A 25,549-nucleotide genomic window follows, 5' to 3' on the forward strand; every position below is an offset into this window, starting at 1 on the left:
AAACCATTATCATCAAAGCAGATGCTGAGAAAAGCAAGAAGGTGGTTTTGTCTGTCCTCTAGAAAACTCTGAAGTCAGGGGAAGTGGGGCAGTCAAGGTAAGGAGGTCTTAAGGGCCCGGCTGGTACTGGCAGGCCTAAAAGGCTGCATCAGCAGGGGTTACAAAACCCATATTCTCACTGTGGGAGTCATTCAGAAAGGTGAAGCATAACAGCTCAAACTCTAAGTGACACAATGATGGTGGATAAACCCCCATTAAATAGGACTGAATCTGACCTGGGTTCACAACCCTGCTCCTGACCAGGTTTGAACCCAGGATTATACCGCTCAGCTTGATATCAAGTGCTGACTTTCTGCAAAATACAGATTAGTATGGTGTCTGAATTTACAAGAGTCTAAGACTATCCAGCAGGTACTTTGCATAGATTGGACTGGGAGAAAAGGAAAGTTGAAAATTAGGTATTCAGCTCTATTTGATAATCCTAAAATATGGGCAAATAGCTAAAATACAATCAAGCAAAATGAACTTGATATATTTGATTATTTGATGTCATACCACTGCAGTTCCTCTCCAAGTCTATTAGATGCATCCTCTGGTAGAACTTTATACATGTCATCTTCTTCCAACTTCCTTTTGTAGCCAATTCTGAACAAGGGATTCAGCCAGCTGAAGATAAAGTATACAAAGGTATGTTCAGTATACAAAATAATCACTGACCTTTCAGTATATATACATTTACTCAAGGAAATATGCAAAATTTCTACATTAGACTGTGGTAATTTACTACGTGATTACTCTATTACAACTCAGGATAATACGACAGTTGTAATACTTTCTCAAAACATTCTGCATGTTACCTGTCATTTCATAAAACATTGCTTTTGTCATGGAAAAATGCTGAACCACCAAAGCGTCAACCACTTAAAACATGAGAAGGAGACCACTTATTTACGAAACTTGCTTGGTTTACTTTTTACTATATCATTTGACTTTAACTATAGTACAGTATAGTATTTCTTTCTTGTGTCCTTTGTTTAAGCACTTTGTTACAAGTGTTAAACATATTACTATAGCTTTATCTAGGGATAAGTTTGTAATGGAATACTTCACTACTGAAAGAGTGAGAAGCCCTGTTTTTTCTTGGCGCACTCTCCACGCTCCTCTAGAATAACCAGTGTCAACGATTTTGCCTTTTGTGCTTTGGGACTGCTGGAATACATTCATGTCATACAGCCTGAGCTCTCTCCTCCATGTGAGACCAGTGTGGTGTATGTTTATGCATGGTCGGATGCTCAGCAAGCGGCTACCTGCTATCACATGCAGGGACAGCCTCTCCGGTGTGTCCGCAGACTGTCACACAGGAGGGCTCTCCATTCAATTAATGTCAAACACGGCTGTCACTGTGAGGCCGGGGTTTTCTTACCAGAAGAAAATCTTGGAGAGAAGATTAGCTGAAGCCGACGGATTATCCCTCGCCTCCTTCCGCAGAGGTTCCATGCCCCCAACAGTACAAGCAACCTGAAGACTTTCTCTGCAGGCTGCGTGGCAGAGGGATATCGATAAAAACTCAGAGAAGAGAAAACACTGAGAGAGAAGCCGCTGTAAACTCCAGTGTCTGTCAATACTTTACCTGGCTGCCAACATTCAGGACAGGATTACTACAGAAGACGCACAGACGCCGGTTCGGCTGTCAGGTGAGTGGGACACTACGTAGCCCCGCCCGCCACCTTGGGATTGGCTGACGCTAGTCTCCATGACTTCCCACATAAACTCCATTCTGTTTTATCCAATCACACTTACAGTGTGCTTTTTGGGGGGAATTCAGAGAAACTCTGGTGCATATGTGTTCGCTCTTGTTCTCAAACAAAATGCCTACGGAGCAGCAGTGAAAGTGGTGGCTTTACTAAAATAAACAACGGACAGTAGAAGTAAACAAGTGGTATCATGAAAATTATCAACAGTAAAAGTACTCACGTAGACGTTTGTATCATATTTAACCTCAATTTCTATTGTTTTGGAAAATTGAGTGGTCTGGATGCTTGAATATAGCAGAAATTATTTCTCACATTTTTACCAATAAATGGAAACTACCAAGTAAAAAACCACACTTTTCTGAGAAAAAAAAAACAAAAAAACAAATGCCAAATGTTGTGAAGAAGCACTACCTCTCTCATTTAACAGTTTGCTACGCCCGGAGGATATTCCCTCAAATTTTAAACTAAACCGCGTATACAAAGATAGAAAAATGTTCTATCAGTGTTAGAATTAAGTTTATTTCTAGAAACATATTAACATAAGACAAACCCACACGGTCATGAAAACAGTAACCTGCCGGCTTGAGCTCTTCGTGGACGCCATCTTGAACTGGTGTTTTAGGGGGGGGAGTGCGCGCCAGATTCAGGGTCATTTTATGGGGAGTATGAGGGGGCGGGTTCTCAGATTTGATTGGATAATAGCTGGGCGAAATCAACAGCTAATTAAAGTAAATGCTGAATGATTTGTAAGTAATTTTTTTATTTTTAATGCACGGTAAATATGTTGGCATATGGAAGAATGAATTAAGCTCTTGTTGGAATGAATAAGTGCAAGCAAACTGTGTCTTGCTGACAACTTTGCCCCAGAGCCCTGACCTGATAGGTCAGTTTGAACTGGAAAGGCGGGCTCTCCTGCTATAATATGTATTTGAGTAGGGCAACAAATGACTGGCAGAAGGGCTACAAGAGCAGTGTCCTGTCTATGAAAAAATAATATGGAAAGAATACAAAAATGCCAACAATTGCCAAATTTGCAATGACACTGTAGATCCCTGTTTGAGTTTGTTTAGAGATGTTCTTTCTGAGGTTTTAGTTTCCTCAATGATTTCACATAGAACTTTCAATTACAGATTGGAAGGTAGAAGTTGATAAAGGGACATCAACAAACAAAATTTTGAAGTGACCTTCCTATTATCGCCCAGGTCATCTGTGGAGACCTTTGGGGAGAGATTTTAGAGTAGCTTAAAGTCTGCTTTAGGATAACATTGTCTGCGTAGGATAACATTTGTTGTCTCCCATTATTAATTCCATTTAGTCACCTGCAAGATTTAGAGCATAAAATATTTTTGGCAGCCTTAAACCCAATTAGTTACTGGCAGATTTAGTACTGGTGCCACCATCTCTTTTTAGAAGTGACTCTGTTTTTCTTTTTCTAATTTAGAAAGTGACACTCTTCACACTCTCCTGGGTGAGAACAGTGGGCATGAAAAACAACATACATGCTCACATATGATCTGGTAATCATTAGTCATTCAGTTACCAAATATTGCATGAAGAAATAGATGAACTAGTAACTGGACTTTGTCACAATGCTGCTTGTTTTCAGGATTACTCATTACTCCTGTATTATTTTTTATGTTAATATGATACCTGGGCTTATTTTTAGACCTAAACAAGGACATACAAAAGGAGCATTTCAAATACTGCTTGCCAAAATTTAATGACTAACTGCCACCTCATGCTTCCTTTACTATTTCACTTTCAGACACCTGTGTCTATCCCTCGCCACTAGAGATGAAGGCAAGATATCTTGTCTGTAAATCATCACAGTGAAACACATGTCCACAGTGTAATTTGACTGCCTGAGGCAATTTTATTTCTTCTCTTTTGAATCTGCCAAAAGACTATACATATCTCAACCCCACCAAATGTCAGGTTTGCAGATTCTGGCTTTTCTCAGCGGTCTGGCCGGGCTGGGTGCCACCATCGGCGCCACAGTTTCCAATGAATGGAGGGCCACCAGCCGGGCGTCCTCAGTCATCACAGCAACCTGGGTGCTCCAGGGTCTGTGGAACAACTGTGCTGGAAATGCCATTGGAGCTGTGCATTGCAGACCACATCATACCATCCTTCAGCTGGAAGGTAAGTTAGAGAGTCACACCTGCTACATACACACTGTCTGTATGTTCTCTCACTTCTGTGTGACCCATTTGTCTCCCTTAATAACTTTCACAGTTAAATACTGAGTAAATGCTATTGGTGACACATCTAGTATGTAAACATACAGCATGTGCAAAGAGGTGTGATATAATGTATATACAGTGGAAATACTTTATGAAATGTTCCTTGTGTAATGATGCAGTGGAACCCGTTCACCACATTGAAATACATGTATCACCTTAGTTTTAAATTCAAATTTAGCTGCTGCTAAAATTTCTTTCAAAACTCAAACTTTGCAGAGAAAATTCAGAGCATATACTTCTACTTGTAGCAGTAGTCAAACATCCTTTCCAATAGTGCAAGTTACAACTTTTGCAATGGGTTTACTACATCATGCAAAGTAATATTTGGAATGATCATTAAAGATTATTCAGCAGTAAAATATTACTGGATAAGTGATCTGTTTTGAAAAAAAAACATTTTTGTGTAGTGTAGGATTTGAATTGCCTTTGTCTTTTAAAAAAAAAAAAAAAAAAAAAAGGCACAACTGGTCATCTTGTGGAGTGTCCCTACACCTGTTTGCATTGGTTGGTATTATTCACATTATTTTTTAACAATGTGTATTTGATTATGATATATTCCAATAACTACATTTGTAAATGCAAAATTGGGCTAAATAATGAATACTTGGTAAAATTCATTTCTGCTCCAGATTATATGGCTCACATGTTAACTGTGGCAAATGTGTAATCTTTTGTTGGAAATGTCAAACTGTGAGTGTCTGAGTCACAGGCATGTCTGCAGAGGCCAAGTAGAGAGGAAGTAAACATGTAGCCGGTAATGGGCTATATATATTATAAAAATCACATAACATTTTGTGAAACTGCATTGTAGTTGCAGTGTTTAGTCAATATTGAAGGAATATGGTTCACATTGTCCAAAACATTCCCATTGTTACTGTTTTTATCCACATTTGTATCCATCTACATTCTGAGCAGATTATCCATTACACATTAAGTGGCCAGCCTCTTTTGTTGTTGTTTTTTGTTTTATTCTGTTTTGCTAGGTTTTTTGTTTTGTTGTAGTTGTTGCTGTTGTTTCAGAGAGTGTATAGATCACGATGGGCTATTACAACATACAATAATCTGGAAGGAAATTCACCAGACTCATAACATCTTATTTACATCAAATCAGTTTACAGTTAATATCTCATCGTCATAATTTTTTATAACACAAGGGTGACTGAGCACTTCAAGATTCCCAACTCCATCTGATGGTGGCAGCAGTGTGATGACAGGAACTTGATCTACAGCATGTACAGCCACCAGATGGAGCTCTAATTCACATCATGAAAGCTTTATGAATTCCCTGTTGTTTGCTTTTGTCTTGGCACTTGATCTTATCTTATCTTATCCAGTATCCTTCCCAAAATTAATTAACACATTTCTCTGCCATGTAACAGGAAATGTGTTTCCTGTCGCTGCTGAAGCATAAGTGTGAGTGACATGCTGTTAATAAGTCATCTAAATCCTGCTACTCAGATGCAGGAGGAGGGTGAAGCACTCCTGTTGTGTATTAATCATGGGTGCCAGAGCAAGGTGAAAGGTAGAGGGTGACATATCCGCAGAGCTGCATCCCATCCCAAATGTCTGTTTTGTGTTGGTGAGGTTTCTCTAGGCAGGTATATAGACTCACAAATATAGCCAGCATTTAAACTGAAATATATAAAGAGAGTTAACAGCAATCAGGTGATATTTTTGATGTGTTGCAAATGAAATTTTACCTGAATCATATTTCTGAGTTATTTTTATTTTTCATATGTGAAAAGAGGTAGAAGCAAAGATTTGATTGCAGCATTTAAAAAACTTTTTTCTTTAATCCTGGCAAAACATTTTTTGAAAGAAAACAATTTAGATCACTTGGAAAATGGATCACCAATTTTTTTTTTTTTTTTTTTTTTTTCTCATTTGTCTCTCAAGGCTTCAATAGTTTAACCTACCCTGGACTAGGCCACTGACAACTGCTTTTACATATTAATCAAATTATTCACACACTGGACATGATGCTCACTGCTGACCACAAATAGCTGTTCATACATTTTACACAGTTGCTTTAATTTTAAATGTCTTTACTGACGTCATCTTGATACTTGTCTACATCTAGAACTTTCAGTTGCCTCAGTCCCCATCATCTCTCACTGTGAGTCACAGTGACGTGTATTGGGTGAGAGGGTGGAAGACGCTATAAAAGACCATTGGCCACTTGTTGATGTTTAGGGCCAAACTCCTCCCTACAGAATATAACAGTCCACAACACATTAACTATCAATCATAGCCTATCCATTGAACCTACTCGTGCAGAGCTTAGCTTCGTTTTCAACAAGCTTTACTAGCCAGGGAACCATTCATCAATCATAAATACCAGCCTCAGTTGTGTGGGGGACTCCTCTCTGCAGTATGAGCGGCATGTTTCAGGAGATCTTGGCCTTCGTGTTAACCATCTCAGGGTGGGTGCTGGTGTCCTCCACCTTGCCGACAGACTACTGGAAGGTGTCTTCACTTGATGGAACAGTCATCACCACAGCTACATACTGGTCCAATCTGTGGAAGACTTGTGTCACTGATTCAACAGGAGTCTCCAACTGCAAAGACTTTCCCTCGATGCTGGCACTGGATGGTCAGCTCCTTTTCATTCTTACCTGGATGCTTGTTTTTTTTTTCTTCCTTTGACTGAGCTTATTTCTTGACCTTTTTAATGTTGCAGTTCAATCATGTTGACTTGAGTTTCTGTTTTTCTCAGCTGAAGAGCACATGGTTATATCTGTTGTAATTTTTCTTTTAGCCCATTTCTCTCTGAAAATTTTGCCAGAAAATTCAAGTTGAAGCTCATTGGGAGCCAGGACTAATAGATATCCCATGGTCTAATGCAACTCTTCACGGAACAACTCATTTACCTCCAAATATGTCAATGTTTAGCTTTAGTTCTCCGAACTTGAAAGCTATAAAGGAGATTTAGTGGGAGCCTCAGGCAGTTTCTACCACAGCTGACTAGTTTCAGGGGTTGACTTCCAAGGTAATATTTGCCTCAAAACCACATCTGAATGGGACATTTCATACCATGGCAGAAACCACACTATCCAAGGTGCTTGAAAACAATTATGGTCACTCGTGACAATTTGTATTTCTTGCTTAATGTGTAAATTGGTCACAAGGTCAATAACTCATTGACTGTGCTGTTTGTGGATGTAGGAGGGAATGCAAAACGACAGAATAGAGGCATAGCACAGAGAATGACTTTGACTGCATATAAGCTGACTTCTGTTTTATATATGTAGGTTACATCCAAGCATGTAGGGGACTGATGATTGCAGCCGTCTGTCTGGGTTTTTTTGGTTCTGTATTTGCCCTGGTTGGAATGAAATGCACCAAAATCGGAGGAACTGACAAAAGCAAAGCCAGGATTGCCTGCTTTGCTGGTGTCAATTTCATTCTTAGTGGTAAGTATAGTGGACCTGTGGAATTATTTATCTGTAACAGTATTTCCTACTGAGCAACTTTGCCTTTTCCTTCTCCCTCTCAGGCCTCTGCTCACTGTCAGCGTGCTCCCTTTACGCACATCGGATTACATCAGAGTTTTTTGATCCGATGTTTGTGGCACAGAAGTAAGCACAATGTGACTGTAGATCCAAAACATTAAAAATGTTTAAATCTGACTCAACCAGTTGAGAAACATTGCTGCACTGCTCTTTGTCTCTAGGTATGAACTGGGAGCTGCTCTTTTTATCGGCTGGGCAGGCTCTATCCTCTGTATCCTCGGGGGCAGCATGCTGTGTTTCTCCATCACAGATTCTTTTTCCAAAAGGTTTGTACTAGTAAGTAACCAGCTGTGTTTATCAACTTTGTTGAGTCATATGGTTGTTTGCTTTGTTAAGATGAATCTGTGTTCTGTCTCTTCACAGCCACAGTCAGGCAAACTATATCTACAAAGGTGCTGCCTCACATTCTCATATCTCCTCCTACCCAAGAGGGCAGGCAAGGTCTGAAAACCAGAGGCCGCCTCCTAGACTACAGCAGCTCCTCCAGGATTCAGCACTTTGATAAGAACGTATATGTTTGAGGGATGTGAATATAAACCACATTTAGTCGAAGCCACTGGTGAGTCTTAAAAGATATACTAAGTCTAAAAGATACAGAATGGTAGATGAGACTTGGTGGTTTCTGTCAGACAACAGCAGAATTTGCAGACACTGATCTGTGGCTTACCAGGAATTGCATTTACAATATTTACATGTCTCTTCTGGGGCATTGAATTTAAAGGTGTATGACACAGTTTACTCTCTGATCTTAGGGAATTATTTGTATATCATTTTCAGGACACAACTTCTGCATTTCACTGTTCTACATGTTGCTCTGTATTGAATATATTGTTACGTTTGTCTTATAATGAAACAGCAAAAATCCAAAACATTTGGTCCAAAATGGACCTTTGGGATTTAATATTGTCATTTTATATTTTAGTGGCTGTATATGACAATAAAGTTTGTAATATTTTGTCAGACATTTACTTTGTTGGTTGTATCTTTAACTATAAGTAACCTATGCATGCTGTTAATCTATAATGACAACATTTAAAACAGTGTAAGACACAGATTTTTTGTTTAACATGTCATAACCATTAACTATGATTTTGTAAGTTGAAGTAAAAAAGGCTGTATCTTGTCATTGTTTGTGCTGTTAATGTTGAGTCAGTCTCTCTTTCTTAGAGTTAAAAACAAAATGAATAAATCTGAGTTGCAGCAGATTCTGTTTCGTGTCTTGCTTGTTTTGTCAGCAGATGATGTCATTACCTGTTCCTCAGTGATCCTCCCACATGTCTGCAGAGGGCAGCAGTTTACAGATAGAGTCTCTTTATTTTGGGACTTAAATATGTTACGGTGGTAGACAAAAATAATCAAACTTTTATAGGTGGTTGCAAGCCTATGCTGGTTATTTTTTAGTGTATATTGAATGTGTTGTTGCTACAAAAGGGATGTAAACCTGAAAAGGTAGCTAGTGTGAAATATCTAAAATAGGAGACACACTCCACAGAGTTTACAGTAAACACTTCACACAATGGTACAGAGCCCTCATCAACACTACTGGCACACAGCACACATTGTCATACTGTCCTGTCCACACTTTTACATCAGACAAGTTCCTCCTGCTTACCACTGAGTAGACGATAAGTGTCTGTTTTGAGCTCTTACCCAACTCAGTGGACGCTACCTGCTTCAACTGAGTGACTTCAGGCATGAGGAAACGTCTGGTGCAGATACTTGGCTTCTTGAGTTCATCACTGGGATGGACGTTTGTGCTGTGCACCATGGCCATGGACTATTGGAGAATCTCCCAATTAGGAGGACAAGGAGGCTCCTTCATCATTAAGGTGGCCTGGTACTGGTCCAACCTATGGAAGGATTGTTTCACTGATTCTACAGCTGTCACCAACTGTAGAGATTTTGGAGTGCTCTGGGCTGTCACTCGTAAGTGCTCCACATGTTGTATATGCTCAGTGAAAATGTTTCAAATGCTGCCTCTAGTAGTCTTTCATTCTGATTGAATAGAGAGATATGGAATCCTGTAAATCGGCAGGTAGAGAATGGAAAAACTATGAACAGGTGTGCACAGTAACACTGGGATTACACAAGACGTATCTTTTGAAAGAAGAAATGACATAGACGTAATCTTAGAAATAAAAGGTTAAATTAATAGGCAATAAAAATCACCCTTGTTGATTTTGATACACTGCCACACATTGCCACTACAAGCTTCCTTGGTCTGGTATGACCAGGGGCTTTAGGCTTCTAATGTTTCTAATGTGTTTGCTACAGCTTTTGTTAAAATGTATAGGCTACTTTAATTCACATTTCAAAAGGAAATACTGTAATTTATACTCCATAACCTCAGCTTCATAACTTAAGGTACAGTTGACTTCTGGTACTTTAACTAATAAATGGACCTTTGGGCATCCTTTAACAAGCATATGATTTGATTTCATTTTTACATCAGCCTCAGTCTGAGAGAAACTGAACACTGCCCCACAATGTAACCTTTTTGCTGAATCCTTTCTCATTTTGTCATACCTGAACTCTTCCTGTTTCTCACAGCTTTCGTCCAGGGAGTGCGAGGATTGCTAATGTGCGGGTTAACTCTTGGATTCTTTGCCGTGGTACTTTGCTTTCTTGGGATGGAGTGCACTTATATAGGTGGAGCAGAAGAAACCAAGGACAAAATGGTTCTTGCCGGAGCAGTGTTTCACTTAGCTGGTGGTGAGTACAGAACATTCTGAAAGTATACCTTTATTTTCTTCACATTTTGTTCAATCAATTGAATTTACCACAGGTGGACTCCAATCAAGGTGTAGAAACACATCAAAGATGATCACAAGAAATGGGAGGAACCTGACCTAAATTTCAGATATCATAGCATAGGGTGTGAATACGAATGCCGTTGTGATATTTCAATTTTTCTAAAATCTTGTTTTCGTTTTGTGATTATGTGGCATTGGGTGTAGATTGATGAGGGCAAAAAAACATGAAGGGTTCTGAATACTTTCCAAATGCACTGTGTATACATATGTTTCTCTCTGTAAATGACAGAAATGTTTTGCCCTCATTATTTCTCGGTATCAACGAAACCTCTGCTCACAGGAGTGTCAGATATTGCTGCCTACTGCTTATACATCAACAGGGTTGCCAGAACAGCCTTTGCTACTAGTGTGCCACCAGGAGTCTTGCGGTACAAATTTTTTTTCTTATATAGAATACTGTATACTATTTAGTTTAAACTGTAGAAACATTACACTATTATTATACTTACAGAATCTAAAGTGTATTGTGACATTTTTTCTTACACTAATTCCAGGTATGATCTAGGACCTCCCATATTTCTTGGATTGGTGGGGTGTTTTCTCATCTATTTAGGGGCTGTATTTTATGCTGTGACAGTCTGTCAAGTAATCTTCCCAGAAAGGTAACTAAATCATCCATCTTCATCTGTTTTCCTGTGGCTACCAAAGTCATTGTGCATTGTGAATTTAGTCAATGTTTTGGTCTTACAGTAAAGTGGTACATGCCTATGGAGGAGGAGGCACATACATGGTTCCTCGCTCGAGAGGACGAACGTACACTGGATACTACAGACCCTCTAGGCAGTATGGATCTTATCTAGGCTCAAGACAATCCAGGAGCTCCAGGATCTCAAAGATCTCTCAGACAACACCGACAAAAATCTCAGAGAGAGATGCATTTGTGTAGTATCTTAAACCTTTTTTCTTTTTTTTCTTTTTTTTTTTTACATTTTTCACATACTTTTATTTTGACACACAATATACAAATATAAAGGTATAGATATAGGATCTCAAAATATGATTAATTGACAATCAGCATAGCTCATACTGTTGATGAAAATAGCTTTCTCTTAAGTGCACCATATGTATATTTTGTTGTTGTTGTTCTCATTCACTTGTTTTTGTCAGATCAAACTCTTTATAAAATGTACTGCCTTGTGTTTACTCTTCATTTATTTACTTTGTTGAAATTTAACCAAAAGGTGTATTACAACTGGGAACATCACCGGAATTAATAAAAAAAAAAATGTTGTACATAGAATGAGTATTGTGTCTTTCCAATTATTTTCTTCAATGAATATACTTAAGATATTACTCAGGACAGTACTTTTGCCTCATTAAACCTTTTACCATCCAAGAATGATGAATGATGTGATGTGATGTCCGTGTGTGTGTGTGTGCCATTGCCTTGTTCACACTTCAGAGCTAAATAGCACACAAAATTGAACCCATGCTGACTGGCTCTTGGGTACCAACAACAAACAACATCACCAAAGTGACCTTCACAAAACACAGGAAACACAGTCCAAGGCAAAACATGTGATGATATACACAAACCACATTCGCCCTCATGTGTGTGTGTGTGTCTGCTTAAGTGTGTGTTTCTGCATGCAGCACCTGAGGAGGGACTTACAGGCAGACAGCGCCAGACACAGGAGTCCCACACTTGGTGTTCAGGAGCTTGCATCATTGCTCTGATTTGCCTTTTCTCCATCTAGTGCGTTGGCCTCAGGGCAAAAATGGGGTACAGGACTGTAGTGATGTACATGGAGATTGGCTGCTTTGTGGTTTGCGTGTCTGGATGGATCCTGGTCTGTTCCACAATGCCAACAGAGATCTGGACTTGGTCTGAAGTCGGCAGCATAGTCTTGACTACTTCAAACTACTTCTCCAACCTGTGGAAGGATTGTATATCTGATTCAACTGGAGTATCTGACTGCAAAGGAATTCCATCAATGCTTGCACTGAACTGTAAGTAAAATGTTCATCAGTATAAGGCTTAATGATGATTTAATAAATTTAATACTTTTACCCATATTTTGTGTGCTGAACACTATTTTTCCTGCTCTCGGACAGGGGACATTCACATGTGCCGAGCTCTCATCATCATCGCTATCATCTTGTCTTTCTTTGGATCAATTCTGGTCTTAGTAGGAATGAAGTGCACTAAGATTGGGGGATCGGAGATTGCTAATGCAAGAGTAACCTTTGCTGGGGGGATGAATTACCTTATTGGAGGTAAGACATAAGACTTTAGTGAGTTATTAGAAAGAAGTCACATTGAAAAACACTGTGTGATTAATCCTCAAATAAATGTGTATATTGTTTCAGGGATGTGTTCTATGGTTGCTTTCTCTTACTACGGAAACAAAATCAGAGCAGAATTTCAAGACCCTCACTACAAAGCTCAGAAGTATGTACTATGGATAGGAAAAAAAAACAAGCTAGCCTTATTAATGTATCAACATTCATGACATTATTCCATGAGGAAAGAACTGCACCTTGATGAATTATTCTTGTATTTATTGCCAGGTTTGAAATAGGCGTTGGTGTCTTTATCGGCTGGGGAGGCTCCACCTTACTTGTTGTCGGAGGCCTTATTTACAGTATCTTTGCAGGCAGGGAAGGCTGCCATTCAAGGTAAAATGCCACAACTGTATCACTGTGTTCTTTCCAGCGTTTCTATCATTTGCTTGCCTCTACATACAGATAAAAATAACCATACATTTCTTGCATTTCAACCTCACAGCTCAAAACGCTACCCCGACTACCGATTCCCTGATGCCTACACGGTCATCCCTACAAATAAGAGCGTTGTGTCTTTGGCTCGTACTGAGATAACAGAGAGCAGAAAATCGAGGAACACCAGTGAGAGCGGAGACAGCAGCTTCTCAAGGATTAGCAGCATCACCAAGACAACAGCCTCTAATGCATATGTGTGATTTATCTTCAAAGGTGGAAGATAACTATTTGCTGTGTTTTTGTTCTTCACAAGCAAATGGGTGGCTTTATTCTTAAAGTAATTCAACATTGTAGGTCCATACTTGAGATTTATAAGTAGCCTTTATAATATAGCCTTTTTTACAGCCAGACATTTTTACTTGTGACATTTTCACATGGGATTTTCCAACTGTTGCATCAAACTGTCTGCAGTGAAAGAGGTCTATTTTCTCCTGTGTATGTACAAGTTTTTTTTTTCCGTGTATTGCATGTTGAATTGAATGCATAAGTTACAGAAAGTCACTCTGATGGGTTACTCATATCTAATGTCTGGTTGCACCCTGAGAATTGAACGTAGTTTCACATGTCATGTTCTTTTGCTCTGATCTGATAGTTAGTTATAACTATGTATAGACATATACAAAGAACTATACATAAATGACACTGATTGAATGTACCGCACACTTTGATCAAAAATTGTTGGATATTCAAAGGTGTTTTTGAAATTTGCAATAAAACAAAATTTTGATTTTTATTAATAACAGAAAGAGTGGTTTGAGATGAGCATGAGAATGTTCATGAGTATTCACCATAACTGTAATGCTTCTAATGACTGAGTACAGGGACTCACATCGAACATTTACAAAACTGAATGTTATTGGATGAATATCTGATTAAATAGTTTTCAAATTTTACAGTGTGTGTAAGCTGTATGCAGGCCTGACTCAAAACCTTTCACAGTTGTGAACACACCCACCATGTTACCAAGTCCCCCTTTCCACTGGGAGGCTCTGTCTGAGCGCTTTTCATTTTTAATATTTGACTTCAAAAGACATTGCATCCCATGAGGATCACACAGCTGACCCTTATTTGTAGTACTTTTAAATGTCTACTTTGGGTGTTTAACTTCAAAATACACTTCAGAGCCTCAGGATCAAACCCAAGACCTCCAAACTAGAGTAGTTTCCTTTCACCCTGAGATATTTAAGCAGAGACATTTGAGCTCTTTTTCTTACTGATCTTGACTGAAAAATCCTTGTACTGGTCACAGGTTCAAGCACAAAACCCTAAAACCATCAAAGTCCATTTGATGGTTATGGGGCTCAGTGACTTTTGAAGTCCAACCCCAGAGTGAAGACTGAAAAGTGCACACAGAGAAGCAACTGGAGGGGTGGTCAGTTTGTTTGCGACCTTTAAGCACCAGTGGTGCAGTGTGTTCGAATCCTCCCCTGGTACCTGGAGTGTCAACGGCAGCATTGGGGGTGGAGAGAGTATGTGCCCCCCAGAGAGACAAAAACAGTGAGTTATTTGATGGAAAACCACAAGCAGCTGGAGCTGTGCTGAAATTTAAACATCCAATGAAGGTTAGAAATTTTGGAAGAATTTTTGCAACTATAAAACATTAGCCACAAGTAGCCACCACTATAACAGCCTAGTCTATCAGTAGCCACTTATCTACACTGTATATGCCACATACAACACAACTATTTTTATGGTATTTGTCAGACCAAGATGTTTAAAAGTTAAAAACTGGACTTATATGATCAGCTTTTGACAGCCATCAAGAAAATCTTTTGAGGGGCTGTCCCAGGCTATCACTGCTGTAACCAAAAACTGTACACTTTTTAATGCTGCCGTGGCTCCTCTCAGTTGAACCAACGGAGGTGGGCGGGGTTGTCCAAACCATCCAGCCAATCACAGTCACCCACGACCGGTCGGTTGACTGTTTCTTCTCTGCTGTAACTGGGAGAAGAGAAGCAATGCTGGAAAACGCTCAGCTCATGGGACTGTTGAGAATTAACCGAAACATTAGTTAAAATAACATCGGCTGAAGTTTGTGGGACATAACGAGACAGAGGATCTGTCAGATTCAAATTTAACCATGGTTTCCATTGACCATGTAACTCACAAAATACTGACTTACATCCCATATGTTCTTGTTTTGATTGACATGAGATATGAAGGTAAGAAGCTGCCTAACTGATAGTGTACTATGCAAGTTAGCGACAGTTACTGACTTAACATTATCAGAGCTTTGACCATGGTTCAGAGCCTGCTGTTAGTCTAAATAGCGTTATGTCGCTAATGTCAATGGTAACATTACCTAGCAAAGTCCACAACAGTGTTGGCTAACGTTAAGCTAGCTAATCAGTTATACCGAGGCAAAGCGTCATTAGCTTGTTAGTAGAAGAAGTCAGTTTGTTTTACAGTTTATTAGAAACTAGCTGAACCTCTTCTCTGGTAGCGTTAGTCACTGTTGGTGTCTTTGGTGTATGCTAACCTAACGTTTACTTAGCAACATCTAGCTTAGCTACATGCCAAAGCTATCTAGTGTTAACTTGACGTTGACTTGATTTACATGCTGTCAGCTGTCAGTGGTCGGTCCTTAACGTTAATGCATCGCAAAAGGGAGCACTGCACTGCAAAAGTCTGTGGAAATATGCTAAGTAATGTGAATGTCTTTCAGGGGTGAAATGCGGAAGGGATGGGAGCGTGGACAATCATATGGAGATGGGGAAGAAACTGCTCGCTGCTGGCCAGCTAGCCGATGCCCTCTCTCATTTCCATGCCGCTGTAGGTAAGTGTCAGAAACGTGCCAAAGTTTTTAATAAATCCTTACCTTTTTTTAACATTAGGAAAATGTAACTTTTGCAGTCATGTTTTCTTGTTCTTTTGTCAGACGGAGACCCCAAGAACTACTTGGCCTACTACAGGAGAGCTACAGTGTTTCTGGCAATGGGGAAGTCAAAGTCTGCGCTGCCAGACTTGAGCAGAGTCATTGAGCTCAAACCGGACTTCACGTCTGTGAGTTTCTATTTTGACATCTATTGGTCTGAAATCTTTTATTTTCATACACACTGTTGCACACAATACTGCACTGGCACCAGAAACATACACTGCAGGTCTGACAGCACTATGTGAGAAATACATCCACACAAGTATTAGCTGCTGCAGATGTGTATGCACATGTGTATACACGCACGCACACACACGCACACACACACACACACACACACACACACACACACACACACACACACATACATACATACATACATACATAAGTGTGTACATGCACGTTTAATAGCTTAGATCAGCTGTCAGCGCAACTAAGCTGGGAAATCGGTCAGTTATGTCAGCTGTGTCTTGCAGCCTTATGACAAACAAATCCTCTCTCCCTCTCTCTCCCTCTCTCTTAACAGGCACGACTTCAGAGAGGAAACCTCCTTCTGAAGCAGGGAAGACTTGATGAAGCAGAGAGTGACTTCAAGAAGGTGGTAAGTAAAGTAATCATTATTTTCTCAGATAAGCACAGGCCACCAGGAGGTGTCAGTGTTGATCAGTAACCTGGTGTTATAGTGAAACTGAACTTGAGAATAAGAGCGAGGCTTAATGGGGTTTCAGGATGATTTAGAATAAGGACAGTCATTTAACTTATTAACAGCCTATTTGTTTTGAAGAATATTTGTCTTTGTATTAATTGTGCACACTTGATTTAGTTTACTGCACTATACAGTTACACTACAGGACTGACAATGTGATTAGTTTTGCAAATTATAGACTGATTGAACTTAACAAAACTCTTTGAAACCAAACAAGGAAGTTAAAAAGTGAAAGGCCACATTATACCTTATGAAAGAGGTGCACCCTGCATCCATAAGCCATCTTACAAGATGTGGATAATAATTCAGTTGGCAGCACTGCACCCCTATTGGGCCTTCAGGGATAATTTTATAGGTGCTTGTTAAGGATTAAGACCAGAACTCGCTAATGCCTTTTCCATTAGAATTACCATTTTAGACTGAAGTTTCACAACACCCCCCAAAGGACATAAATGCCCTTGTTATGTCTACTATTAATTCTTAGATTTACTTTAAAGCTGCAGTATTGTCAGGTTGAGGTTGTCATTGCAGGGGGAAAATGTGTTCCTCTTCTATAGTGCAGTGTGTTACAGATGTGTTTTTTTTGTTTTATTTTTTCAAATACAGGTTAAACAGTCACAGTCCAAAGCATAGGCAGTTTAACAATTGCAATCAGCTGTGATGCTTGCTGCTTCAAGAGAGCAAAGAGTTACATTCCCAGCGGAGGCCTATAGGCATCTGGGCTTGTACAGTTTTACATGGACAATATTCTGCTGGTATAATGTCAAGGGATCTGGCCAGAGGTGCATGCTGTCCTGCTGCTTCAGCACTCCACAACATTGGCCTAGAGCGTAATGCATCACATTTATGCATTATGACCTTCCTTAAGCTGAGCTAGCAGGAAATGCTTAAAGGGTAGCCAGGTCTGTTTGTAAAGGATGTGTCATTAGCTGAGATTGCTCTTGTGAATATGATGACCTCTATGATGAAGTTGATAATATCGTAATGGGTAATGGGAATGGTAAGCGCTGCTGTGATAGGTATTGCTTTCAGGAGGCAAAGTTGGCACTAGAATCCCCTCAGAAATATAAGAGCTCATATTGGAATATGTTGGTGTGGGACAGAAAAAAAAACAGTTAAAGTACCTGATATAATGTCTTGTCTTGCAATCTTCCAGCTGAAGTCCAACCCCAGCGACAAAGAAGAGAGAGAAGCCCAGAGTCAGCTGACAAAGTCAGATGAAATTCAGCGGCTGGTGGCTGAGGCCCACAGCAGCTTCAGCAGCCAGGATTATGTGACAGCTGCTGCCCAGCTTGACACTGTCATTGAGGTAATAGGCCTACCTTGTCAGCATTGCCTAATTTTCCTGCAAGGAAGACATTGTCTGTTATCATCACTGCAGATTGTACAGAGCATTTGAATAGTAATCAGCACTGCAGTTTGTAAGAGTTATTGTCCACCTGTTACAGACTTGTGTTTGGGATGTAACTTCGCGTGAGATGCGAGCAGGAGTGTTTTATCCAGATTGGAGAGATGGGGAAGGCCATCAGTGACCTTAAAGCTGCATCCAAGTTAAAGAATGACAATACACAGGCTTTCTACAAACTCAGCACCATCTACTATAACCTTGGAGACCATGAGATGTCCCTCAAGTAAGACCCACTTGCAGAATCCTTTTCTGTGAGGAAGCTCCCACACTGGTATCAGACACTGTGACAAGTATCAGGGTAAAACAATGTGTCACTATGAGAGAACCTCCTAACTACCAAACTATAAATAATAGATCACATCTCAGGTATTGTTGTAAACTGACATTACCAGTCTGAAGAGATGTAACTAATTACATCTCTACTTCATAACAGTGAATTCTTTAAGTATAGCAGAGTGGGTGGCTCTTAACTATGCAGTATTTATAAATACATATTTATTGCATTTCTTAGATGGATTTGGTGCACTTGTCTGATAAGGAGGGGGCAAAGTAACTGTAAATATCTTTCAATAAAAATACCAAAAAAGTGAAACAAAAAACATCAGGAGTGCACATACTAAAAAAAAAAACCAGAGAGACTGCATTAGCAAAGAAGCAAGATTATTTCTACGACACACTGGGATATTTGTTTAACAAAAATAGGTTGAAATCAGAACAGCTTGAGCTTCAACAGTGTTGTTACTGCTGGATTGATGTGTGTACTTATTGTTATTTTTGTCCACTACATCAGATAACATGGAAAACATGCTTGTTGTAACCACTCTTACCTTCTTTCCCTTTCCTCTGATCTCCAGTGAAGTGCGTGAGTGCCTGAAGCTGGATCCTGATCACAAGCAGTGTTACAGCCATTACAAGCAGGTCAAGAAGCTCAACAAACAGATCCAGTCTGCAGAGGAGCTCATCCAAGAGCAGAGGTAAGTGTTTGTATGTATGTTTAGGCAATTGTGTATCTGTGTAAATATAAAATAATATCCCCTCTGAATACCAGGGATTGCATCAGCTGTAGAATGACTGCTCCCTCATCCTCAAGCATTCAGACTTTCTGGGCTTACAAACAGGCATGCAAATCCCATCTTAATGTGAATGGCTGTCACATCAATAGTTATCATATTTACAGTGCTAAACCAAGAAAATAGCAAGAGTGGCATGATGTTTGTGGGTGCAGTGATCCACATTACATTCTGCTGTTTTGACAGTGTCACAGTGATGTTTAAACACCTACCTGCTTTTTGCTCTTGTAGATATGAAGAAGCAGTGAACAAATACGAGGCGGTGATGAAGACTGAACCCAAGGTGCACCATTTCACCCTCCTTGCCAAGGAGCGCATCTGCCATGCGTTGGCACAGGTAGGACCCCTTGCTGCAACCATGAGGTGTATTAACGCACTCTGTGCTTTTATTACATAATTTATCTGACCACTGTATTTTCTTCGTGTTATGACCAGAGCCAGCAGGCCAGCAGAGCTGTGTCAGTGTGTAGTGAAGTCCTCCAGTCGGACCCGGAGAATGTTAACGTGCTGAAGGACAGAGCTGAGGCCTACGTCCAAGAGGAACAGTATGAGGAAGGTAAGCCTGTTTTTTTTTTTGTTTGTTTTTTTTTTTATTTAGTGGAGTCAGGCTGTTGAATGTTCACACTCAGAAACTGGGACAGTAAATGCTGTTGAGTCTGCACTGGGAATACATCCATTGTAGCACAGAAAGTCCGTGGCCATTGTCTCTTTTTGTTGAAGATGGACACAGGTGTTGTGTAGATGTCAGTTGTTTGGAGACAAAGGGTATAGCTTATATAGGTTGTTTCCCATAGTAGCTCTACTCTCTTCACACCATTTTACTTGCCTTTTTTTTGGACTTTGTTGTGTTTTGTTAGTAATGTTTTTGTGATGAGAGCCCTGCCATGTAAATGAAATTACTGAAATCTGCACACTGACCTACTTAGTAGATACACCTATACAATTTACATACATACATTGCAATACAGTATAGCTTAGCAACTCTGTTAACATATTCTACTTTTATGAACATATAGTGGCCAGGTCTTATTAAAACTTTAGTGATAATTCAACTCTATGTTTATTACTGAGGTTGCAGTTACTGATGGTACTGTACAGGATTCCACCAACATACAGTTGTGGCCACTGAACACCAGTATGTTGGAATAACCTCAACTTCACTACACTTGAGAGGCATAGTTAATTGATGTCATGGCAGGGGTTTAACACAAGGGGTCCTTGTAACACTTCACGGAATACACAGTGAAATAAAGAAAAAATATCAATGGCACATCATATCATCATAATCATTTTACCCTATGATCATTAAACTCTGTCTCATTTAACACACTCTCTTGGTTTATCATCAAATCCATTTTTACTGTGAATTTGAATGAGCACAATAAAGACTAAATGTAGATAAATACAGCAAGGGATATCATCTTATTTTGTTAAAGCATATAACTACTATGTCTGAAGCTTGAAAATGAGAAACACCATCTTTCACCTATTGGAAAACTTCTCGTATAGTATAATTAGAATTAGGTGTGGAGCACAGTGTGTTAGAAGTAAGTATAGCCCACAAGATCTAAAGCTGCCCTGCACTGTTGCAGAATTTGCAGCACTAACTATCCCCATAAAGCCTGCAAGGCAAAATTAGGCTTAAACAACGGTCTCCCCTATCTGTTGTTAAATTGCAGAAAGTTCAGTAATGGCAGATGGTGAAATAACCAGAAATAGTCCACCTCCCAGCCGTCACTTTACCTGCCCACCTGACGTTCTGCTACCACTGCCCAAACAAACATTGGATAATACCTGCCTGTATTTTACATTTTACCTGTCAATTAAGTTTGAAATTTAATGTAAACCATGCTTCCCACCTCAGGGTGTTTGTGTACAGATCGCCAGTGCAATATCGAAACCCTGGTTCGTATAGAATAATTTTCACAGCTGCTATCACAATTTGCAACTCTCACATGTTTGACACCCACTGTGCTTATTAGTCTGATACCAGCCTCAACCACTGGACAAAATATTAGAAATACTTTTTAAAATATGATGAAATATAAAGAAATATAAATCCAATACGACCAATTTCCAAATATACCCTGAAACATCAAGTAATGGTAGTGTAGCAGGGAAAAAAATGATGTGCACCTACTGTGCACTGTAAGGGTGTAAAGAGTTGGAAGTCCCTTGAATGTTATATGAATGACCATAGAATACTTCACATAGCTCTAGACATGATGAGCTATGAGAGAGAAAAAAAAGATACTTTCATTTTCTATCTTGATAATTTTCATGAAACTTTGAGCCATTTCCAATGCATCACACTCTAACGCTCCTATTGATTTGCACAGTATAAACTAAAAAAAATAGAAAAAATAACTTGCAAAGTAATGACTCATAACTACCCAGTATGATGCATTCAAGAGTAGAGATTTTCTCTGTTTATTTTTCAACAGCCTGCTGCTGGTTGAAGCTTGAATCGAACTTGAGCCACAGTGGATCTGTTGACAGTGTGCGTCTTTCAAATTAGAGACCGCAGATGGAAAACCTCCCTGCCTCATACCTGATGCTTTCAGATGGCTGCACAGGCAGTTAATGCACTAAAAGGAAAGGTGGTCATACAGTGTACATGTAGGCTAGCTGCTGGGATACCTGCAAGCAATGACTAGAAAGAGAGTCCCTGGCTGGATTTGAACATGGGTCATAACAACTGGTCATTACAACTGGATTTGAACATGGGACATTACAACTATGGCATGCATTTTAAACATGTATGGCCACCATAATATACCTGCTAAAAAATATATATCTGTGCAATTAAATAGGTCTTCGATTAAAAGAAGTTCTTCAGATTTTGGAAATGATTAAGTGCATCAACTAATTACAGTGACAAAAATATCATAGAACAGGAAAGGTGTGCTGCTGACCTGTTCAAATGTGCAAAACATGGTCAGTGCGCTGCTGGATTGGCAGTGACTTTCTCCCTGCTATGCCTCTCCTCCCAATGTGGCGCAAGTCACCAAAATAGCAAGCTGGCACAGGCAAGGAAAGAACCTCAGCACTTTGGGCGAGTGGTACAAAAGCTCTCTCATTGTCTGATGGTCAAGTACCTGAAAAAGATAAATATTATACCAAGTTTATAGATCTTTAAAGAAGGAAATAGAGTGATGCATTTATTTAAAAAGCTAACATTTGGTGTTGAAAACCACAAGTTGACATGTTCTTAGCACTTAAGATCCACTTGAGGGTAATGTGGCACAGTGATGTTATGTTTTAGTTTTATCTAATAGCTCATAGAAGTGTTCAGTATAAAATGTCAGCACACACACAAAAGAAGCAGCTATAAAAAAAGATAAATGAGTCAGACTAAAGCTTCATGTCAGTTTTCATTTAGTTCATATAAGTGGTTTATAATATTCTCATCTATGTTGCAACACCTAGCAAATGTTGGTTTTAATTTCTATTTTATGAGGGAACAAAACAAGTTCCTAAAATATTATATTTGAAAAGGAAAACACACACACGCACACATCCAATTAAACCCTCAATTAACATTACAAGCCCTCCAGGCAGGTCAGCCCCAGACTAATAACATTCTTCACCAAGACCCAACCAATCCAATCCAATCCAACTTAATTTATAAAGCACTTTAGAACCCACAGGAGGGACAAAGTGCTGCAAAGAAAAGTTAAAAATGTAAATGAATAAAATACATAAAATAAATACATAAAATACAATAAGAACACAGCTCACACGAGGCAACTTATGTATACACAAAAAACTAATAAAATCAGCACCTTATGTGGTGTCGAAAGCCAAGGAGAATAGGTGGGTTTTAAGAAGATTTTTAAAAATGGCTGGTGAAGAAGGCCTGTTTTATGTGTAGCAGCAAAACATTCCACAGTTTTGGGGCTGCAATAGCTGAAGGCACACTCCCCTCTGAGCTTACATCTGGTTTTAGGTACCCTCAGGAGAAACTGATTAGCTGACCTGAGAGAACAGGTAGGTATATAAGGGAGTAGCGGCCAGAGAGGTAGGACGGGGCAAGACCATTTAGAGCTTCAAAAACAAATAAAAGAATTTTAAAATGGATCCTTAAAAACCCCATCAAACTTGTCAACCGCAGGAGTTGCTGGCTGAGCGTGAACACATCAGCAGGTGGGGGGTGCCAGACCACATGTGGGCTTTTAAACTGTCAGAGCCCATGGGTGTTTAACTCGCCTCAGTACACCTCATAGGCTAAATAAGCCTCAAAGCCCCCAAACATTCACCACACGCCAACAGTGTGGAGCCGCTGCAACACGATCTGAACGTGCGATGGGGCTCGCTGAATGAGTGGTTTACTTTATGACTCCAGTACAACATCAAGCACTTGCAGATGTGATGTTGCGTAGGTCATGACGTCTGTTACCATGGTAGAGATGTGAAGAGGTCAACAACACCGATGATATTTTCAGTCAGGGGGTTTTTTTGTCAATTTTTATTTTGTATTTATTGTATTTTTTGTTGTCATCTGAGTGGAGCCACACACATGCATGGAAGGATTCACTGCCTTTCTTAGAGACACAGATGCTTGCCACATGGTCTATAAATTAAAGCCTGTGGCTTTCAATTGAATGCTGTTAATACTGCTCTTCACTTCCTATTAGCTTGTTTTTCTGAGAGTAAGCAATACTGATTCTTTCTTGAATTTTTATTTTCCAGCTATTAAGGACTATGAGACTGCTGCCAAACACAGTGAGAATGACCGTCAGATAAAAGAAGGCCTGGAGAAAACTCAGCGACTTCTCAAACAGTCTCAGAAGAGGGATTATTATAAGATCCTTGGAGTGAAGAGGTGGGTGCTGATTACTGGATTTCAGAAACTTTTGTGGTCACATTGTGGTTTCAGTGGGTTTTATCTATTGGATAATTACTGCACCACAAAGAAAGCCCTACTGTCCTTGAATATTATATAACTTATCCCTTTTGATCACTTAAGTTCAAAAGCACTACTGATAATTCAAGATGGAAATCAAATTTAAGGCAATGGAAGCACTTAAATAATGATTTATTACTGAGGACCCACTGTGCTAACCCTGACACTTGGACAAGTATTATTAGGGCCAGCTTATGTGGAAAATAAGGAAAGAAAAGCCCAGTTCTTATCTTCAGCAAATGTGCCAACAATACTCTCCCCATGGTCACAGAACTGCCCAGAAAAAGGAGATTATCAGAGCCTATAGGAAACTGGCACAACAGTGGCATCCGGACAACTTCCAGGATCCAGAGGAAAAGAAGAAGGCTGAGAAGAAGTTCATAGACATCGCTCAGGCTAAAGAGGTTCTCACTGACCCAGGTAGGAAGTGTGTGGTCTGCAGAGTCCAGGGGAAAGTTGTTACTGCCAGTCTCCCTGTATATGTCCACAGGAGCTGCTGTGAACAGCTCACTACTTACTATTTTACTCAAGTAGCATGAGACTATAGAAGATTTATTTTACTGGGAATCATTACTGTTTCAGTAAAATGGTTTTATTCTAACCAGCTTTCAGAACCATATTGTAGTACAAGCACTGATTTTTGTTCCAACATTGATGGTTCCATCATCCCTAACTAGGCTTGTGTCACATATCTACAACAACTTATTTTCTAATTAACAAAAAGAAGACTAATAAAAGAAGCTCCCAGATGGATTTATTTCTAATTCAGAATCTATACATGTGACTTTTTTTTTTTTGTGCGTTTTCTAGAGATGAGAACCAAGTTTGACCACGGGGAGGACCCCATGGATCCAGAGAGCCAGCAGGGTCACCACCATCATCACTTCCATGGAGGTTTCCACGGCTTCCAGGGTTTCAATCCATTTGGTTCTGGACCCTTTAACTTTAAATTCAACTTCAACTGAGGAGGCTCCATATCCAGTGGATTTTTTGTATTTTCCTCCCTATTTAAAAGGGAGATCACTGGCATAAGGGATGCCGGTGCATAACATTAAGTCTCACAAAAATGTGGAGCAAATTGTGACTTAAATTCAGTGACCTTAATTAAAGCCACATCTTTGTTGTTGAGTAATACAACTTCAGATTCCGTCTGGGGAAGGACTGTTGCTATGCTAACAAGTATCTGCCATGTGTGAAGCAGCTTTGTTCTGCTTCTGTCAAGAGTAAGCAGTTAATTCTACATCATTTTCATGCATTGTACACTCTACAATTCACATCCATTCAAAAGATTCAGTTTGTACATAGGTACAGTACTATTTTTATATGAATGGAGTTTTTCTGAAGTGTAAATAAAGAGCTATTTATGTACATTAAAATGAACTGAGGGTCGCGAGTATTGCTGATTAGACAGGGTGGTGAGTAATTTGCTACATTCATGGGCTGAAACTAGCGTTTGAGAAATGACAAATTAGAAATGGTACGTACCTTAATTGCAACGGTCTCAACAGATTTTCTTCCCCTTAAATGCATTTTCACGTTTA

General features: G+C 39.6%; 5 protein-coding genes across 5 annotated transcripts in view; 4 read left to right on the plus strand and 1 right to left on the minus strand.

Annotated features, from left to right (window-relative positions):
• The window catches only part of LOC108881504 (ATP-binding cassette sub-family C member 4-like), a 35,300-nt gene extending 32,926 nt beyond the window's left edge, over window positions 1-2,374 (minus strand). Inside the window, 4 exon segments of the mRNA XM_018673551.1 lie at window positions 556-666; window positions 1,424-1,538; window positions 1,631-1,872; window positions 2,309-2,374. Coding sequence (XP_018529067.1) covers window positions 556-666; window positions 1,424-1,497 — 185 coding nt within the window. The 5' untranslated portion in view covers window positions 1,498-1,538; window positions 1,631-1,872; window positions 2,309-2,374.
• A 1,214-nt stretch (window positions 2,375-3,588) lies between these two features.
• On the plus strand, window positions 3,589-8,704 carry LOC108881506 (claudin-10). The gene is made up of 5 exons (XM_018673552.2): window positions 3,589-3,896; window positions 7,249-7,410; window positions 7,494-7,575; window positions 7,671-7,775; window positions 7,873-8,704. Exons 1-5 carry the CDS (start codon window positions 3,683-3,685, stop codon window positions 8,009-8,011), a joined length of 702 nt encoding a protein of 233 aa, XP_018529068.2. The 5' UTR covers window positions 3,589-3,682; the 3' UTR covers window positions 8,012-8,704.
• Window positions 8,705-9,067: 363 nt separating this feature from the next.
• LOC108881510 (claudin-10) lies at window positions 9,068-11,566 on the plus strand. The gene is made up of 5 exons (XM_018673560.2): window positions 9,068-9,435; window positions 10,060-10,221; window positions 10,603-10,690; window positions 10,817-10,924; window positions 11,013-11,566. The coding sequence occupies exons 1-5, from the start codon at window positions 9,204-9,206 to the stop codon at window positions 11,206-11,208; spliced, it is 786 nt and encodes a 261-aa protein (XP_018529076.1). The 5' UTR covers window positions 9,068-9,203; the 3' UTR covers window positions 11,209-11,566.
• Window positions 11,567-11,915: 349 nt separating this feature from the next.
• LOC108881511 (claudin-10) lies at window positions 11,916-13,776 on the plus strand. The gene is made up of 5 exons (XM_018673561.2): window positions 11,916-12,272; window positions 12,378-12,539; window positions 12,633-12,714; window positions 12,834-12,941; window positions 13,051-13,776. Exons 1-5 carry the CDS (start codon window positions 12,041-12,043, stop codon window positions 13,241-13,243), a joined length of 777 nt encoding a protein of 258 aa, XP_018529077.1. The 5' UTR covers window positions 11,916-12,040; the 3' UTR covers window positions 13,244-13,776.
• A 1,188-nt stretch (window positions 13,777-14,964) lies between these two features.
• Window positions 14,965-25,384, plus strand: dnajc3a (DnaJ (Hsp40) homolog, subfamily C, member 3a). Its single transcript, XM_018673558.2, is given in 13 exon segments — window positions 14,965-15,205; window positions 15,709-15,819; window positions 15,922-16,046; window positions 16,445-16,519; window positions 17,781-17,933; window positions 18,073-18,111; window positions 18,113-18,255; window positions 18,887-19,006; window positions 19,334-19,439; window positions 19,538-19,658; window positions 23,795-23,927; window positions 24,280-24,428; window positions 24,819-25,384. Coding segments are annotated over 13 exon segments (1,512 nt in total). The 5' UTR covers window positions 14,965-15,123; the 3' UTR covers window positions 24,974-25,384.
• Window positions 25,385-25,549: the final 165 nt, after the last annotated feature.

This window comes from Lates calcarifer, linkage group LG1 (genome assembly GCF_001640805.2).
Source record: "Lates calcarifer isolate ASB-BC8 linkage group LG1, TLL_Latcal_v3, whole genome shotgun sequence".
NCBI classification, from domain to species: domain Eukaryota; kingdom Metazoa; phylum Chordata; class Actinopteri; family Centropomidae; genus Lates; species Lates calcarifer.

Excerpts from the sequence above, each read along its gene's own strand:
- LOC108881506 (XM_018673552.2), top strand. The coding sequence starts at position 3,683 with ATGTCAGGTTTGCAGATTCTGGCTTTTCTCAGCGGTCTGGCCGGGCTG. Across the intron at positions 7,411-7,493 it reads TGTCAATTTCATTCTTAGTG|GCCTCTGCTCACTGTCAGCG; the intron begins GTAAGTATAGTG and ends TCTCCCTCTCAG. Across the intron at positions 7,776-7,872 it reads ACAGATTCTTTTTCCAAAAG|CCACAGTCAGGCAAACTATA; the intron begins GTTTGTACTAGT and ends GTCTCTTCACAG.
- LOC108881511 (XM_018673561.2), top strand. The coding sequence starts at position 12,041 with ATGGGGTACAGGACTGTAGTGATGTACATGGAGATTGGCTGCTTTGTG. Across the intron at positions 12,540-12,632 it reads GATGAATTACCTTATTGGAG|GGATGTGTTCTATGGTTGCT; the intron begins GTAAGACATAAG and ends ATATTGTTTCAG. Across the intron at positions 12,715-12,833 it reads CCTCACTACAAAGCTCAGAA|GTTTGAAATAGGCGTTGGTG; the intron begins GTATGTACTATG and ends ATTTATTGCCAG.
- LOC108881510 (XM_018673560.2), top strand. The coding sequence starts at position 9,204 with ATGAGGAAACGTCTGGTGCAGATACTTGGCTTCTTGAGTTCATCACTG. Across the intron at positions 10,691-10,816 it reads GTGCCACCAGGAGTCTTGCG|GTATGATCTAGGACCTCCCA; the intron begins GTACAAATTTTT and ends CACTAATTCCAG. Across the intron at positions 10,925-11,012 it reads CAAGTAATCTTCCCAGAAAG|TAAAGTGGTACATGCCTATG; the intron begins GTAACTAAATCA and ends TTGGTCTTACAG.